Below are 19,136 nucleotides of genomic sequence, written 5' to 3'. Positions count from 1 at the left end.
CTCCAGTGGTGCCCTCTGAAAGCTCTTCATAACTGACCTTGTCTTCCTTTTCTAGTCATCTTACACTTTACACCTCCTCCATGTGTTCTTATGATCTAGCTACACTGATCCAAATGTTCCAACTTCTTTGAACAGGATGCTCCATCACCCTTCTCAGTGCCTTTGCATTGGCTATCGTCCATGCCTAGAATGCCCTCCTTTGCCTTTTAGATTCCCTAGCTCTCTTAGGTTATCTCTTAGATTCCCAAGACTCAGATGAAATCCCACCATATTAGGCTTTCCTTAATCCCCAGAGCTGTTAGTGTCTTCCCCTCTTAGGTTATTTTCCATCTGCTTCCTATGTATTTCATATATACATTGTTATTTTCATGCTGTCTGCCATTAGAATCTGAGTTTCTTTAGGACAAAGGACTGTTTTTTTTAATCTATACTCGGGTTTTAGCACATTGCCTGACACATAGTAAGTGCTTAATAAATGATTGTTGACTAACTGACAAACATTTCAATATATAGACAACACACACCAAAAAGAAGTTGTTTATGGAATTGTAGGTTTCTGTGCTCTACAGTTTATTTTTAAGTGCATATTAAATTTAACAAGGTAGTAACACAATTACCCCATTTGTTTATGTCTCTTAATTTTTTGTTTTCTTCCATATATTCTTATTTCATTGATTTTTTTCCTCCTTTTAAAATTTTTTTCACATTCTATCACTATGAATCCCCCAAATAGAAGCCCTTCTTGTAACAAATAAGTCTAATCAAGCAAAACCAATCAGTACACTGGTCAAGTCTAAAATATGTATCTCATTATGTACATTTAATCCATCACCTCTCTACCAAGAAGTGGCAGACATTTTCATCCTAAGTCTTTTAAGGTCATGATTAAGTTATACCTTACAGTATTGTAGTCATCAACTTCCAGCAAAGGTGGCTGCCCGAACAGAGAGGCAGACCACCTAGCTCCTACATAACTATTCCACCAAAAACCTGAAATTCTCACCAGACCTAATAATATCAGGAAATCCAGTAAGAGACTGCATGATTTTTTCTATCCCAAAACTGCACAAAAAAAGGCAGTCAAAAGATCATAGCCAATAGGAAAGGGAGCTGATAGCAAAGCTAGCACTGGCACTGGCAAATAAGCCAGCAGTCTCCCAGTGCAACCACAGACAGGCCAGAGAAATATGTAATTTACAAGGTTCTCTTTCCAAATACAGCAAGCAGGGATAGCACTTCACCCTAAGAAGTCCCCAGGGTGGGCTTAGAATTCAAGTATAGTAGCAGTAACCATTGTGGTATAGAAGTGCACAGACTGGGTTACCCCATACCCTGCAGTAAGTGAATTCTCTAGCACTTTGTCCTGAGACATAATAAAGAGCCCTGAAGAAATAATGCTTTGACCTCTCAGAAGTTCTGGAAGGCAGAGGTCAGTGCAAGGACCCCAGGGACCCAGAATGAGATGAAGTAGGACTGACTATCCAATCCAAAAGCAAAGCAGAGGGTGGAACTTGACTCTTGTATAAGAGTTCAATTCAGAAACTTAAATTGTAGCGAGGAGTGAACCAAAGAAGATACTGACCAGGATGAAATATTATAGATGCTAGAGATCATCCTAAAAGAGAGAGAGAGTAACACAGTAACAACTAAATTAAAAAATGAAATAAAAGCTTCTGGAAGAAAGAATTGAATGGAGAATAAATAGTTTAAAAGAGAAAGTGGTGAACTTTACCCAAATAACAGACTCCTTGAAAGCTAAAATAGACCAGACAGAATCAGTGACTCCATGAGGCAGCAAGAAATATTACAGCAAAATCAAAAGACTGAAAATAAAACAAAATCTAAGATCTAATTAAAAATAGCCACTTGGAAAACAGATCAAAGAAAGATAATTTAAGAATCACTGGACTCCTTTAAACCCATAATTAAAAGAAAAAAGGCCTGGACACTATATTTCAAGAAATATAAATAAAAACTGCATATGTTTATTAGAACCTGAGGACAAAGTGAAAATAGAAAGAACCCACCCTCTGAAAGAATCTCCAGAAGGAAAAGTCCTAATGTCATAGCCAAAATCCAGAGCTCTTGCATCAAATAAAATATAACAATCATCTAGAAATAGTTTTAAGTACCAAAAAACTAGTTAAGATCATGCAAAACCTGGCAGTTTTTACCCTAAATAAGAGCAGATTTGGGAATACAGTATTCCAAAAGGCAAGAAGATACAAGGTTTTTACAACAAAGAACAATGTACCTTGCAAATCTGAGTGTAATTCTATCGGGGGAAAATGGATCTTTAATTGAATCGAGGACTCTTCAAGAATTTCTTTTGAAAGGACCAGAACTGAGTAGGAAGTTTGAAATGCAGATATAAGAATCAAGGAAAACCTAGACAGGTAAATTCATTTGAATAATCAGAAGGAGTTGTTTGGTGATGTTATGCTAACATTTTAATAAGAGGATAAGAATCAGGTATCCCTTCAAAATCTAAATGTATTGAGGGAGTAAATAAAAAAGGCAGTCATGGGCGGGGGGGAAGATTATGTTCTTAGGGATTGAAGAGGAGAAAGAAGAAATACAATGAATGCAAGAAAGTATACAGTAGTGTATTTTCTTTTGATTATACATATTTGTTACAAGAGCTTTGTTTTTCTTTTTCAGTTAGAGGAGGAGAAAAGAGAAGAAAACAAATTTTTAGTTAATTAAAAAAATAAAATTTAAGTTAAAATTAAAATGAGCATTTGGAGTATCTTGGAGGCTTTTGTGGAAGGTCTTGACTGCAGGCTCTTTGACAGTCTGTTGAAGCTATGGACCTATTCTCAGAATATTCTTTGTAAATACATAGGATTACAAAGGAGACTAATTATATTGAGATACAGGTATTGTTGGGTTGTGTTTTTTTTTTTTCAAGTTCACAGACTTCAGGTCAAGAACCTCTGGTATCTAGACTTTTGTTTGGTCTAAAAGAGCAGAACTAAGAGCAGTAAGTATGAGTTACAGATAATTAGATTTCAGGTGGATATAAGGTAGTACTTGCTAACAGTTAGAGCTGTCTGGGCTGCTTCAGCAGAAAGTAGATTCCCCATTGCTGTAGATCTTGAGTGGAAGATTCATTACTGCATGTTGAAGATAATTTAGAGAAGGTGCCCTGGTAGACTTTGGGTAGGACAGTGTATTTGTTCTCTGAGGTTATTCCCATTCTGATGTTGTAATTCTAGCTTGAGTATTGTTCTGCTAAAATTGGGCTATGATTCTAGTAGTTCAGGATAGTTTGGCTTCAGAATCCAGTTGACAAGAGTTTCCTTGATGAGTTAGTGCTCTATGCCTTCCATGGGCTTTATTATCCCCAGAAGTTTCTAAATACTCTTCCTGTCTATCCTTTCAGTTACTCTCTTTGGCAGCAAATATAAAACCGCCCCTTGATAGTAGACTACACTAATCACAGTTTCAGTTCTTTTGGATATTTAATCTGAAATTTTAAACTGTAAAGGGTGACAGCAAATGACAGAGTAATTTAAATAACTTGTTTATTTTATAACTTGATGTTGAGTCTAGACGTCAGCTCAGTGACACGTCTTTTTATATTGCAGGAACTGGAGATATCGTTGCTGTGATGATTACAGAATTGAGGGGTAAGGACATTTTGAGTTATCTGGAGAAGAACATCTCTGTACAAATGACAATAGCTGTTGGGACTCGTATACCAGCAAAGAACTTCAGCCGTGGTTCTCTAGTCTTCGTGTCAATATCCTTTATTGTTTTGATGATTATTTCTTCAGCATGGCTGATATTTTACTTCATACAGAAGATTAGGTACACAAATGCCCGGGACAGGAACCAGGTGAGCTGCCAGTTCTCTACAAGATTAATTCTTGAGAGTAATATTCCATGTAAACATGTTATGTGACAAAGAATGTTAATTTTTTTTATTCCTGTTTTTAAACTTACAACTAGTCTCCAATTGTTCTGCATCTGTAACTTAAAAAAAAATTTCAAAATCTACCTATTTTAAAGGATGCTGATACATAAAAGAAAATTTTCAATTAATTAGAAATAATAAGTCACTGATTAGTTTCCAGAAGAAAATAATAATTTTATTCTTAAGTATAACTTATCTTCACTTTAGTACTTTGAGTTCCATGAGTTCATCAGTGTGCAGATTCCCTCTACCAATGTGGATTGCAACTCCTGAATACATTGAACCATCTTTCTGAGTTGTTGTGACCAAAAACTTCATTACTCAGTGGTCAGTATTTTGATAGTGAGCCTCATTGCACTTAGGTTCCTCCATAGATTAGACATTGAGCCTACCTTCAAAGTCTTTCCAGCTTGAATAGGACCTTTCAGAATTTGCATTTCATTGGTATAGCCCTTAAGAACCTTTATGCCTTAGAAACATGTGGAAGCAGGATTTAGTGAGGAGATGGCTAGCTAGCTAGACAGATAAACAGATAAATAGATAGATCTTAAAGATTAACACATCTAAAAAAGTGGTTTATCAATTCTCATGAAATTCAATCAACTAAGGATTAGAAAATAAATGCTAATGTATATGAAGGCAAGTAGTTTATACTAAACATAAGCATTTCTCATTCAGTAGTGGCTATTGATGTTGAGATTGATCATTGAAATATTATTCCACCCTAGAAATTAATTTGGAAAGAAAAATGTTTGTTGCCGAAAACTGATAAATAGATTTACCCTCCCTATTAAGGACATATAGCCTATAAATCCTTTCAGAGGTCAACAAAAAATAGCTTTGTGCCTAGAGAAATACCCAGTAATTGGGTCATTTATCTGTGGTTTTATCGTTATGAGGAATTCCTGATATGGAGACTTTCTCAACTGATGAAAATTTTTTAAAATCAAGCATATATTTTATTTTTAAAACAGGTTTTTATTGCTGTCCTTTGTTTTTATGATGCCTTGATTTGCCCCTTGTATCCTGCCTCTTTCCTCCTCCAAGAAAGTCTTCACTTATTACAAAGAATTTTTTTTAAGGAAAAGAAAAGAAAAAAATTGAGTAAAACCTATTAATACATTGAAAAAAATCTAACATTATATGCAGTGTTCCACACACATGCACACCTCCCCCATCTTTGTGAAGATATGAAGGGAATTGTTGTTATCACATATTGTATTTCTTCCTCGTGGCCGAGCTTGTTCTTTATGATTTTGCAGCATTTGTTTTTTATTGTTTTGTAGTTGTTCTTTCCATTTACATTGTCACTGTGATGTTTTTCCCCAGTTCACTTACTTCACTCTGCATCAGTTCATTTAGATCTTTTCCTATTTCTCTGTATTTATCACATTCATTCAGTAACATTACATTCACTTATTGCAGTTTGTTTAGCCACTCCTTAATTGTTGGACACATGATACACATTTTTTTTTAACCCTTCTATATAATTTGTAGACTAAAGGGGCACTAAGAGTTTAAGTGACTTCTCCATGGTCACATAGCCAGTACACATCTCAGGTCTTCCTTTCAGATTCCAAGGCTGGTCCTGTACCCTGTAGACCAAACTACTTATGATACGGTAACAGTGCTCATTTTAATATGAAGATGTGATTTCAAAGTAACAAGCCATCCAGGTTATATTTCTTTGCAGAGTATAATTTCTTTGACATCAAAGCATTTTGTAAACCTTAAAGCATTCTATTAAGATCCCTATTAAATAACTTGTATTAATCTGGAAGTTCTGAATCCACTAGAATGTTAATAGACCAATAGCTCTTGGACTTTATCATTAAAAATAATTTACTGAGGGGCAGCTAGGTGGCTCAGTGGATAGAGCACCGGCCCTGAAGACAGGAAGATCTGAGTTCAAATCCGTGCTTAGACCGAACACTTGACATTACTAGCTGTGTGATCCTGGGCAAGTCACTTAACCCCAACTGCCTAAAAATAAAAAAATTTTTAAAAATTTACTGATCAATTCATTATAAAAATTAACCTCATAGTCATATCTAGCTCCATATTAAGTCTAGACATGATACTAAATTAAAACATGGCAAATTTTCATTGATTTAAGGTTGGGTCATACGTAGCACTTGCTGCTTTCTTTGTTGGCTACCTTTTTTAGCCTTACAATGAAGAAAAAGATCAAATTTTATAGAATATTAGAACTGGAAAAGCTTAGAAATAAAGTAGTCTAACCTCTTCATTGTAAAGATGAGGGAAATGAAATTCAGAATAACATACAGGAATTCATACCACCAGTAAGGGCTAGAGTCAGAACTTGAACCCAGGTCTTCTGACTCCAGATCTTTCTACTATATCAACAATTCAGTTTAACAAATATGTATCAAATAACTTCTATGTGCAAAAAGCAAGAGATTCAAAAACAAACAAAAAATAATCCTCCTGACAGGTACTTGTGTCCTATTGGAGAATACAAATGCAAACAGATAATTAAATATGAGATAATTTCAGGAGAAATCAATCAGTATTCATTTATTGAGTGCTTACTATGTGCCAGGCACTGTGTTAGGTACTGAGAATACAAAGACAAAAATAAAACAGTGCATGCAATCAAGGAACTTACATTCTATTAGGGGAGAAAACATCTACCTAAATCAGCATATATCAAGTCAATTGCAAGGTAATTTTTAAGTAGGGGAAAGAGGAGCACTAGTAGCTTAGAGGATCAGGAAAGGCCTCAGGAAGCTGTCGTTTGAGCAAGGATCCAAGCAGCTGAGGTGAGGTGGGAGGGAATCGGGCACTAACAGTTGGAGAGATCAGAAAAGACTTTGTGGCATCTGAGCTGAGACATGAAGGAGTATCTGGGGGAGGTGGGGTGTTGGTCAGGGACAGCCTTTGCAGAGGGAAGAAGGTAGAGATGAGAGATAGACTGTTGAGTCAGGTGACGGGGGTGGGGAACCTGCATCCCCTTAATAAAAGGATTTGTTCTTGAAACTTGAATTCAGTCAGAACGCTGCACCCAAGGACCTAGAGGCCGCAGGTTCCAAACCCTGAAGGGAATACTGAATAGGACAGTTTGATTGGAACACTGAATGTGGAAAAAGGAGTGATGTGACTTAATCCTTGATGATTGGTTGGAACCAGGTTGTAGAAGGCTTTTACCTACCAGATTGAGGCATTTGTATTTTGTCCCATAGGCAAGGAGATGCTCAAGATTTTTAATCAGAGGAATAACATCGTCAGACCTTTGCTTTAGAGCAGTTGTTTTGACAGCATTGTGGAAGATGGCTTCAGATAAAGAATAGATTTTGAAACAGGGAGACCTATCAAGAGGTTATTGCAGTAGTCCAGGCAAGATGTGATTAGGAGCAGACCTGGGTCATGACTGAATAGAAAAAGGGAACATAGGTAAGTTACTATAAAGGTAGAATCAACAAGACTTAAAATGGGAAGGGGGAGGGGAGAAAAGGAAAGAATCAAGGATGACTTTGAGATTACAAACTTGAGTGAATTGAAAGAATGGTGGTACCTGAAATAGAAATAGGAAAGTTTGGAGGAGGGATTGGTTTAGAGGGAAAGATGAGTTCTGTTTTTAAACATGTTGGGTTTGAGATATTTGGAGATATTTGACAGGCTTGTTGGAATTGTAAAGCTGAGATTCAGAACTTAAGATTAGGGCTGGATATGTAAACTTGGTATTTGTTGATGAGATCACCAATAGAAGAGATTAGGTCAGAGGACAGAGTTTTGGGGAACACCCACAGTTAAGGAGTGAGACTTGATTGACAGTCCAACAAAAGAATAAGTCGCACAGGGGGAGTCAAGAGAGCTAAATGGAAGCCAGCATTTTTGCTGAGCTCTCCCAACATACCCTTGTGCAACAACCTAAAAATGTGCCAAACCAAATTCTGAGTAAGAAAGCTAAGTAAAAAAGTCACAGTGATTAATTCTCCAGCCTAGGAATACAGACAGGTCTGTAAACACTGGGATCGTGGGTGCTGGCCAGGAGCATAGAGTAGCAGAACAACAGCATATGGCAGTAACAGCAGGCTGTGGTGGGAGCAGCCCAGCACCGGGACTGAACACCTGGATAGAAAGAGGTCCTAGAGAACACCTGTATACTGGCATTGGGAGCAGGAAGGGGTGCCAACTGGTAGCTCTGTTGCCCACTACCCAGTTCCAGGATGGAGAGGAGTGGTTGTAGTTACAAGGGAGCCAGGGGCCTTATCTATTTGAGGAACAAGGCATGAGTTGCAGAAACATAATTGTGTGGCTCTGAGCCCAAGAGCAGAGTGGGCACTCAGTTCTAACCGTAACCCCATACATAAACTTGCAGTAAAATAAAGTAGGGCAAGAGACCAAAACTGAGAGGTAGGCAGTAATTCAGTAGCAGTCTGTAGAAACTCAGCAACACACCCAACAGACCCAAACCAAGTCAGGAATTTACAGTATGCAGACCAGGAGAGCAATGAACAGACCTCTCTCAAGGTCGCACCACTTTGGAAGCACCAAAAACTTAACAGACTGCCAGACTGAGCTGTGAAAGCAGCAGGACGACATAAAAGAACATCAGGCCAGACATCTTCCCCACTACCCTGTCCCCAGAGGTGAACAGAGTCCAACATGATATAAAGTCGAAAGTCAACAAGTAGCCTAGAAAAATGAGCAAAAAACAACAACAATAATAATGATAATAATGACCATAAAAGACAGTTACTGTGGAGATAGGGAAGCTCAAGACGCATGGAAGAAGCTAATGACTTGAAAATACCTTCAAGCAAAACCTCAAAGAAATTGTAGATTGGACACAAGCCCAACAAGAATTCCTAAGGGACAGCTAGGTGGTGCAGTGGATAGAACACCAATCCTGGATTCAGGAGGACCTGAGTTCAAATCTGGCCTCAGACACATAACAGTTATTAGCTGTGTGACACTAGGCAAGTCACTTAACCCCATTGCCTAGCCCCCCCAAAAAAAAATTCCTAGAAGTGTTAAAGAGGTTTAAAAAAAAGGCAAAATAAATTATTTTTGAAATCAAATAAGAATAATAGAGGGATAAATTGGAAAAACAGATGAGAGCTATGCAAGAAAATTATAAAAAGAAAATTACAACTTGATAAAAGTAGTACAAAAAATACTGAAGAAAATAATTCCTTAAAAATCAGAATTGGCCAAATGGTAAAAGAGGTATGAAAATTACTAAAGAAATTAACTCCTTAAAAATTGAAATTGACCAAATGTAACAGAGGGTATAGATAGACAGGTAAGAAGAGAACCAAGAAAGAATAGTGTCAGGGAAGCCAGAGAATATCTAGAAAGAAGAGGTAGTTAGTGCCAAAAGCATCAACAAGTCAAGAAGGACAAAGACCTGAGAATATTGAATCAGATTTAGCAATAGATTATTGGTAACCTTTCAGCAAGCAATTTTAGTGGTTGTGTGTTCACACGTCACATTGATAACAGTTATAGTAAAAGTTATCAGTTATGAGCCCCAAACCTGATTTCTTTCCCTTTGTGACTGAAGCCAGCTGAAGCTAAATTGCTTTAGAAATCTCAACTTATGACCCTTAAGAAAATAAGGCTTTTTTTGGCTAGTTTGTTATATCATTTAGATTCAGGCAGCTCCCATGCTATTAGTTAAAGAGTAAACATAATATAATGGACCTGCAACTTGATAAAACCTTATGAGGCTCAGGTTCTACTACTGGCTCTGCATTTTACTAATCAAAAGCCCAGAGCAACTTACTTAATATCTCTCAGCCTCAATTTTCCTTATCTACAAAATGGGGATAACATCCACTTCCTGTCTGCCTCATAGGACTCTTTTGAGAATCAGATTAAATAAAGTAATGGATATGAAAGTTTAAAATGCCATACAAACATAAATGTTTCTTTTCTTATGATCTCTAATAATAATAGATAAGTCTGGGGTGTAAGTGAAAGTCCCTGGAGCCCATGTACTTCCAGAAATAATGTGCCCTTCAGGAACTTCTGTCCCACATCCCCAGTGATTGATAACTGTCTCTCCTTGGATGCTGTTTCAGGAAACTCTCACCTATGCTTCACTGTATTTCCTCCTCAGTTGTGGGCCTCAAGGGGTTTATGAAGGAAGTGCCCCCAAACCATGCCCCATCCCCCTAGAGTTCTGGAACCGTGAACTACAATATGATCAAATCACCTCTACCATTTTTCCTGGATGGAGTGTGTCAGGCTACTTACTTCAGAGCCCTTTTTACTTTTGCCTGTAACTTTCTGGACCAAAATGCCCCTCCTTCCTTCCCTACCACTCCACTATGTGTGATTTCTCCTCTACCCCTTAGAGTGTAAGCTCTTTGAAGAAAAGGACTTTCTTTGCTTTTGTATTTGTGCTTAGCACATGGTAAGCATTTAATAAATATTTTTTCATTCATTCTCCTATCTAATAACTATGTCAGAAAAAAGGGGGGAAAAATCAGGTAGGTCTAGAATAACCTGCCCAAACTGAACCCTGGCTCTCTACTTCCCTTTTAATTTTATATTATTTTCAATTCTGAATTTAAATACCAAAAAAGAGCATTTCCACATATATAGCATAACACACCAAAAAAGGACTGTAGGTGAAACTATGAATCTCTGTTTGATATTGTTTGTTTCATATTGTATGTTATTTTCACACATTACTTTCAAAACTGTCCTGCTTGTCTCTGCTGCCTTCTGAACATCCTTCTGTTGTCTTCTTTGTATTTTTTAAAAAAATATTTAAGTGGTTCTTTTGGGGAAGAGAGGGTGGGAATATCACTATTGGTAACCTCTCCTACCTCCAATTAAAAAACCTAGAGGAAGGGAAAAAAAAACCCTTGTAATAAATGTGAATGGTCAAGCAACAGAAATCCATAAGTGAACCTGTCCAAAAAAGTATGTCTCATTCTTTATCTTGAGTCCATCACCCATCTGTCATGAAATGGGTAACATTGACCAGAATTCTTAATTTTCTCTAAAATATTTTTTTGACAATATTATTGTGCTTGTACAAATTGTTCTTCTTGTTCTGCTCACTTTACTTTGTATCAGTTTATACTACCTCAGATTCTCTGGCTTCATCTGTCCTTTTTTACAGTATAGTAATATTCCATTATTATTCATATACACAGTTTAGCTGTTCCCTAAATTATTCATACTCCCTTAGATTATTGTTCGTTTCTTGCTCCCTCCTCCCTCATTCAGGACTAGGTAGTTTCTTTTGTTTGCACTTATTCCTTCATGCACTTTTCCTTTTTAAATTGTCAGAAACCTTTAATCATTCCTTTAATCGTAGAGTCTAGGAAAAATCAATACCGTTATTATTAGAAGGGAAAGAGTTAACTAGGAAAAAGTCTTTGATGCAGATTTCTGTGATAAATGTCTCATTTCCAAGATCTGTAAGGAGTTGATTCCATTTTATGAAGAATAAGAACCATTTCCTATTTGATGTGTGGTAAAAGAATGTGAAGAAACAGTTCTCAAAGATATCATCATCCACCACATGAAAAAAAATGCTCCAAATCACTGTAGAGAAATGCAAACTAAAGCAACTCCGAAGTTCCACCTCACATCCATCAGATTGGTAAAGTAGACAAAAAAGGAAAATGGTAAATATTGGAGGGGCTACACAAAAACAGGCATGTTAATGCACTGCTGGTGGAGCTATGAATTGTTATATCTACTCTAGAAAACATTTTGGAACTATGTCCCCAGTGTCACCAAACTGAGTACCATTCTACCAGGCAGCACCACTACTGACTAGGCTTGTATGCTAAAGAGGTCAAAGAAAGAAGAAAAAAGACCTGTCTGTACAAAAATATTTATTGCAGCTCTTTTTGAAGTAGCAAAAAATTAGAAATTAAAGGTATACCCACCATTTGGGAAATAGCTGAACAAATTATAGTATATGAATACAATGGAATTAATGTGCCATAAAAAATGACAAAAGGAATGGATTCAGATAAACCTGGGAAGATTTCAGTGAATTGATAATTCAGGATCAAGAGAGCAGAACCAGGAAAATTTATACAACAACATTGTAGAATTTAAGATTAAGGCAAGTTTGTTCACTATAGCAGGCACTCCAGAGAGCACAGTGAAAGGGGTGAGTAGATCTGGTAAGGGATATTTGGAGGGTAGAGTTGAGGAGAATGGAAGTAAGACAACAGGCAGTGGGGGATGAGGAACAAGGTATGTACAGAGATAGCCAGAGGGATCAGAATCCCTGGGATGGAGAGAGTATGATGGAATTAGGCTAACCACTGAGGATTTAATCCTAGCAGAGTATCAGTGGTTGGTTAGGGGTCTGTTGAAGGAGACAGGTGATTACTCTTCAGGGCCCTCCTTTGAGATCTAAACTCAGAGCAAGTTGTGATGTTATGTTCTGGGAGGGCTAATTCAGAGCAGACCAGAGTATGGGAAGATACAGCCTGGGAGAGTAGAGACAGGAGGGTGGGACCTGACAGTTTGAGGTAGATGTGATCCAGAGATGGCCACTAGATCATCGTTGAACAAAGATAAAGGCCATAAGCAGGTGGCCTGGACTCAGAGCTGATGCAGGGTTCTCTGGGAAGTCTCAGGGGTGAAAACCGAGCCTAGAGGTGATACTGTAAAATAAGATTAAGAAGGTGGATTGAATCCCGATTATATATAGAGCCTTTTACATGTCAAGCAAAGGCATCTGTGTCTTACCTGTTGGTGTAATGAAGTGCCACTTAAGGTTCTAAGCAAGGTATGTATTGTCTGACCCTTGCATTTTAGCAGAATGGTTTGGAGAGGGAAAAGACTAGAGGTAGGGAAGTGAAAATAAGCTCTTACGCCAATTCATTTAAGAAGCAGCGAAGGCCTAAATTAGGGTGGTAGCAGCATGAGTGTATAAAAGGAGATGGATATGAGAGTTATTGTGGGGGTATAGTCATGAAGAGTTTTCTTGGGAAAACTAACAGATAGCATAGAGATTTTAAGTTTTAATATAGATCCCAACCAAAATCAAGTCTAAACATCCATCTCTAAACTCATGTGCTGGTTAGATTTGAACTTATGTCTTGAGTAGATTCATCAATCTGCCTAAAAAGTGACACTTAACATTAAATAGAAAGATATGTTCTCCCATAGCATTCCAGAATCTAGGCAGTCAGCTTAGAAATAAAGGTTAGCAAAAATGAACTGCACTTCACAAGATGGGTATAGTAAATGGATAGAAGGACATCCAAGCAGGCAGTGCTTTTGTTCCTAGATACTTCATCAGTTATGGCAGATTAAGGTGTATCCTAAATTTGTCATAGAAGATCACAAACTGTTTTTAATGCCCATTTTAATCGTTTATCTATGAAAATGTGCATATTTTGGTTTTGTTTTTCTTTCTGATAAATATTCATTAGAAGTAGGTTAGGGGAGGTGATTTTTCTTTTGGTTAGAAAAGTTAAAAACAGTAGACTCTTGGATTTATTTTTAGGTACTACTAAAAGTTCTTTTGTGATGCCTCATCATGGCGTGGAAGCAACCCTTGAGTTCTCAAGAGGCTATTCCAATGGAGCACAAAATCTAGCAGGGTCTACCAGATATGAAAGTCTTAAAAATATTGCCTCAGTGATGGACTCTTGTGTGGCAGTCATCCAAATGCAGCAAGGTTTAGGGTCTCCTTACTAGATTGGTTACCAGGTGATAAACATTTTTGGCCATGAAAGTTCATGTTATAACTGTCTACTAAGGCATGGAGGGGGTTGTGCTTTACTATATTGCATATGGTTTGCTCCTGACTTCCATCAGCTTGTATGGAGAATCTGGGTAGCTCTAATTCTACAAAGAGTGGGGAGCTTTAATTCTATAGACTCATTCCCTGAAAGTAAAACTAGGAGCAGAGGTGGAAATTTTGTCTTCACAGTAGAATCCCAAAACAATGGGTGGGCTGCAGTCAGTCCCAAGGAGCTTTAAAAAAAAAAACACCTCATGGTTTGTCCCAGGAGTCTGTCATTCTGTGATAGTACTTTAATTAGCACTCAGTGTGGTGCCTGTGATGATGAAGGATTAAATATAATTGCCATCTGGTGCAGGAAAGTACGGAATTTATTTTTAGGCATTTGTTTTGCAACCAATTGTAGACTCGTTTGAAAGCCCTACCACTCTGCTGCAAAGTAATTTTATGACCTTTTCCTTTCCTTTAGTTTTTCCAAAGGTCAGAAGAAAGATGATGAAATTTTTATGTGTTTTAAAAAGCTTAGCTTATCAAAGTTTAATGAGAAAGTGGCAGCAGCTAGACTCTGTTTAATACACTTGGGTATTGTAAAGGAGAAGCCAGGGCTGTTAGTAGTAGGAGAAGTGAGTTCAAAGCTAGACTTCCCCTGACAAAATGTCATTGTGAAGCAGATATTTTTTTTATACCAAATCTACTGCAAAGTGAAATTAAAGGGGAAAAGGGTCAAGAAAAGCCCATAAAGATACTGCAACTCAGTTGAGAATGGAAAGCATTTTGTATGCAATAGGAGGGGAGCAGAAAAACAAATTTTGGTGATTTAGTTAATTGTTCAGTTTGAATGTTTTTCTGTTCTTATAGGAGCATTGAAAAGTTTTATGATAAAGATTTTGAAGTTTAGCATAGACCAGATAATGACTGAAGTAAAATTGAATGTCTCTAAGTAATTTGTTGTCCTAATTTTGGATATAAAGATGAACAGCATATGTATTTTTCTAGAAATTTGTCTGTTTTCTAAAATTTTCATTTTTTTTCTTCTGTTTATGAATTATTTGAGGATTTGTTTCTGGTATCTTCCTTTAATCCTAAAGTATCCGAAAGTATTGCTTGGTATAAAGAAGTAAGTCTCCTCTTATCTGTTGTTGAGGCAGTATCAAAGCCTGCACTTTTAATTTCCCCTTAACTAAAGTGATTTTTAAATCCTGGTTTTGAGTAAATATTTTTCAAATATAGTTAAACAGAACTTTCAAACATATTGATAATGCTGGGGATATGATACATAGGGCAGTGTGTGTAGTATTCAGAGAATTTAGAAATGAGTCTCAAACTCACTGAAATAGAATCCGTTTTTCTTATCTATGTGGAGAAAGGGGGAGAATTCCTTTGAAAATGGACTTTTATATCAAAAGGTGGGAAGAAAACATTTTCATGTTCTCATTAGGGGGAATTCCAAATGGAAAGCATACAGCTAGTCATCCTATGAAAACCCCTAGGAATTTTGGCTTCTTTCTTATATGAGGCAATTAGATAATACTGGGTTCAGTTCCATTCAACTAATATTTCTTGCTTTCTTGTTTTCGTATCCATTCTTCAAAATTGCCTGATTAATCCTCCCAAAAACACACTTTCCTTTTCAGACTTTCAGTGACTCCTTATTGCTCATCAGATAAAATCCACACTCCTTAAAGCTCTCCACAATTCGGACACATCATCCCTTTCCAGCCTTAGCACCTACCACCATTCCCCTTCATGTTACCTGTGTCTAACCAGACTGAGATAATTCAGTGTTCCTTTAGCATAATCCATGTTTTCCTGACTTTATGTTTTCACAAGCTGTTCTTTTACCTACTGGATCTACCTGCTCAGTTCCTGCTCACACTTTCCAAGTCCAGATCAAGTACTTTATTCTTGAGGCATTCTTTGATTTTCCCCAAAACCAAAAATAATCTCTTCCTTCTTAAAAGTCTCATAGCTCTTTGTACCTGACTTACTATACTTTTACTTCTTGATTTCTATTACAATTATTTGTGCTCTTATTCATCCTGTTCTTCTAACCTGTAAGGCCTGCCTTTGTCTTTGTACCCACCCTCTCCCCACCCAGAGTCTTATATATATAGTGTTGTTATTTAGTCTTTTTTCAGTCATGTCTGACTCTTTGTGATCTTATTTGGGGTTTCCTTGACAAAGATACTGGAGTGGTTTGCCATTTCCTTTTCCAGCTCATTTTACAGAAGTAGACCTGAGGCAAGCAGGGTTAAGTGACTTGCCCAGGGTCACACAGCTAGTAAGTGTCTCAGACTAAATTTGAATTCACAAAGATAGGTCTTCCTGACCCCAGGCCCATCCACTGCACCACCTAGTTGCCCCTCATATATAGTAGATAGTATCAAAACATTTGTTGATAGAATGATAATAATTTATTATAAATACCCAAAGACTCCTCTCCTACATTTATATGTTCAGTTTGATTTTTACTTTTGGCACGAAAAAGTATATTTGGCTGTGTTACTTAGGGTTATGTAGATTTTTAGCTGTTTGAAAATCATTGAGTTTAATTCGTCATAAAGTACTTTACCTGCTTGTGTGTCGTTTTATAACACTAGAAGAGCCAGGTGCATCAAATGATGTAAAAAAAGTTTTTATAATTTATATTATTTCTGTGCAAATGCACTTTAAATACAAATGATTATAGATATTATAATTTTACTTTGAAATAAAAATTTTCATCCTGCTAGCTCTATTTCTTTGCCTTATGGATAAAAAAAAAATCTGTTACATCAATTGACACAACTTGATCCTTCCAGGTATTCTTAAATTCTTGTCCTTCTGTAATTGTTCTCTAGTTATTTGATGTCCATATGTCTTATCTCTAAAATTCCATTGTAAGCTGCTCAAGCAGAGAGGTTTTATTTTCTTTTTTTGTCCTCTTCATTAGCCTCTAAAATGATAGTCTGCAGAAAGTAGGTGCTTAATAAATTCTTAGTTGAGTAAATAAGGGTCTACTATTAATTGCAGTTCCTTCTTTCAAATAAATATTTTGTAGATAACTATTACATACAAAGTGAGCTGCACATTAAGAACAATGTCAAAGAGCAATCAATAAGCATTTATTAGTGCCAAGGTAACAATAATGTTAAAAAGATTAATAAACTAATACTTATAGCACTTAACTGTGTGCCAGGTACTGTGCTAAGCACTTTATGGTTATCTTATTTGATCCTCACAACAAATGATTGTTGTTATCTTCATTTTACAGTTGAGGAAACTGAGGCAAACAGGTCAAATGACTGCCCAGGGCCACACAGCTAGTAAATATCTGAGGTCAAATTTAAACTTAGATCTTCCTGATAAAGAGCCCTGACTCTGGAATCAGAGGACCTGAGTTCAAATTCTGACAATGACAGTTATTGTCTCTATGGCTAGTCAGTTAACCTTCCTAGGTCTCAATTTATTCATCTGTAGAATGAGGGAATTAGTCAGTTTCTGAGTCCTTCCCAGCTCTAGAACTGTGATCCTCTGTGACAGGCCATATGCTAGTTACTAGCAGTTCAGTACAGAGACTAAAATGGAACAGCTCCTTCCCTTCCGTTGTATTGAAGGAGACATGTACATATAAAAATAGATACAAAATAAATTTAGGATACAAACACACTAGAAGGAGGGGGGAGGTCAAAGTTCATTTAAGATGATAACTTGCAACAGCCTTAGATGTCACTAGTTGTTTAAAAAGGGGAAAAATTATGTAGCTCCTACATACTTATTATATATGTGTGTAGATGCACACTCACATACACATACACACATACATTCACACACACATTCTGTGTGTTATTTCTGAACTGCAGAAACAATGCCTGTTCTATTCAGAATTACCTATCTTTCTCTCCTATGAACCATATGGTAAGTAGCCATTCTAAATTGGCTTAGAACCAATTGTTACTGCAAGTAAGCATTTGGAGTAATCTAAGTGTTTTTCTTCCTATTTAAAAATAAATTTAGTTTTTATAGCTGACATAGGATAATCTTTATTGATAGTACAGCTTTGTTTAAGTTAAATATTTTCTGACTGCTAAAATCAACATTATTTCGTACTGTGATGAGTATTAAATATTCTTTATCCTACAACATCGGTCAATCACACATAGAATATTTTAACTAAAGTATTCATGTTGATAACCTTTCAAATGCCCTGGCCTCAAACTTCACCTGTCAGCCCCCAAGACCTCCGTCTCCATTCAGTCACTCAAAGGAATGGTCATACCTTAACTTCATTGTCACCTGTCTTGAACTCTGAAATTCCCCTCTCTGACCACAGTATCCTGTCCTAACTTCTGCCTCCCTTTTAAGCCTGTTCTTTGTCTTCATAATCCCTTAATTCCCACCTCTTCTCCCAATCCATTATCTGTGTTCTGGCCTCACTTTCTTCCTTTCAGTCTTTACCCTTTTAATTAACCATTTTAACAAGTCACTGATGTCTAACTTTGATTTTCTTGTTTTATCCTTCACTTCACTCTCTACCGCTCTTCAATCCTGGGATACCTCTACCTTCCATTTTCTCTGCTCATTCCCAAGTAGCTGAATGAAGCTGCTAGAGGAAATCATGGGATCATACCAATTGGGTCCACTAAAAATTCATGTTGGCTATCCATACTGGCCTCTTACTGCTAGATGACAGTCATCTTATTTGTCTGTATCACATTCCCCAAAACTGGGGAATCCAATCCTTCTCTTTAGAACTCTAATGTCTTCTAACCCTCCCCATTCAGCAGATGACTTTGTTTCCTTCTTTACTGAAAATAGAGGCTTTCATGATCTTCTGGTTTCACGCCTCAAAACCTCTTTAGACATTTACCTGTCTTTCCTTCTGTGCTTTTATCTCAGAGGATGAGGTAGTACTTTCTTCCTCCAAGGCTAACATCTCTATTTATGTTCTTGATCCCATCCCTTCCTGTCTTATTCAGGAGCTTTCCCCATTGATCTTTCCCTCTCTCTCTTTTTATCTTCATTCTCTTCCTATCAGCTAGCTCCTTCACTGCTGCCTAAAAACATGTCTACTTAGAAAGTCTTCTTCCAACAACTGCCATTCACCCCACCAAAACTAACCTTCTGATTCTGCTACATCACCAACATTGCTTTCTGAAATGTTGCCAATAATTTTTCTGCCTTTATCCTTGTCCTTTTTGTAGATTCAACTCACTTAACTACCACTTTCTCCTGGATATACTTCTTCCCTTGATTTCTATGACAGTATTCTTTCTTGGTTCTCCTGCCTTCCTAACTGTTCTTCAGTTTTCAGGATTTTTTTTTCTTGCTAGTTCAGTCAATCCGCAAGCATTTATTAAGTGCTTACTAAGACCAGGTATTATACTAAGCACTGGAGTTACAAAGAAGAAAAAAACAATCCCTGTCTTCAAGAACCTTTCATTCTAATGGGGGAGAGCACCATGTATATTAGATACATCCAGGATACATTCAGTATAGGTGGAATCTTAGAGGGGAAGAGATTAGCAGCTAGGGGTA

General features: G+C 37.0%; 1 protein-coding gene across 3 annotated transcripts in view; it reads left to right on the top strand.

Moving 5' to 3' along the window:
- Positions 1-19,136, top strand: part of RNF130 (ring finger protein 130) — a 132,128-nt gene that overhangs the window by 59,493 nt on the left and 53,499 nt on the right. For all 3 annotated transcript variants that reach the window (XM_020998602.2, XM_020998600.2, XM_020998601.2), the window contains exon 3: positions 3,591-3,841. In XM_020998602.2, the coding sequence (XP_020854261.1) occupies positions 3,591-3,841 (251 nt within the window). The remainder of the gene's footprint in view (positions 1-3,590; positions 3,842-19,136) is intronic.

The sequence above is a fragment of the Phascolarctos cinereus genome, unplaced genomic scaffold, assembly GCF_003287225.1.
Source record: "Phascolarctos cinereus isolate Bilbo 61053 unplaced genomic scaffold, phaCin_HiC Scaffold_2;HRSCAF=192, whole genome shotgun sequence".
NCBI classification, from domain to species: Eukaryota; Metazoa; Chordata; class Mammalia; order Diprotodontia; family Phascolarctidae; genus Phascolarctos; species Phascolarctos cinereus.
This window is presented reverse-complemented; position numbering and strand designations above follow the sequence as displayed.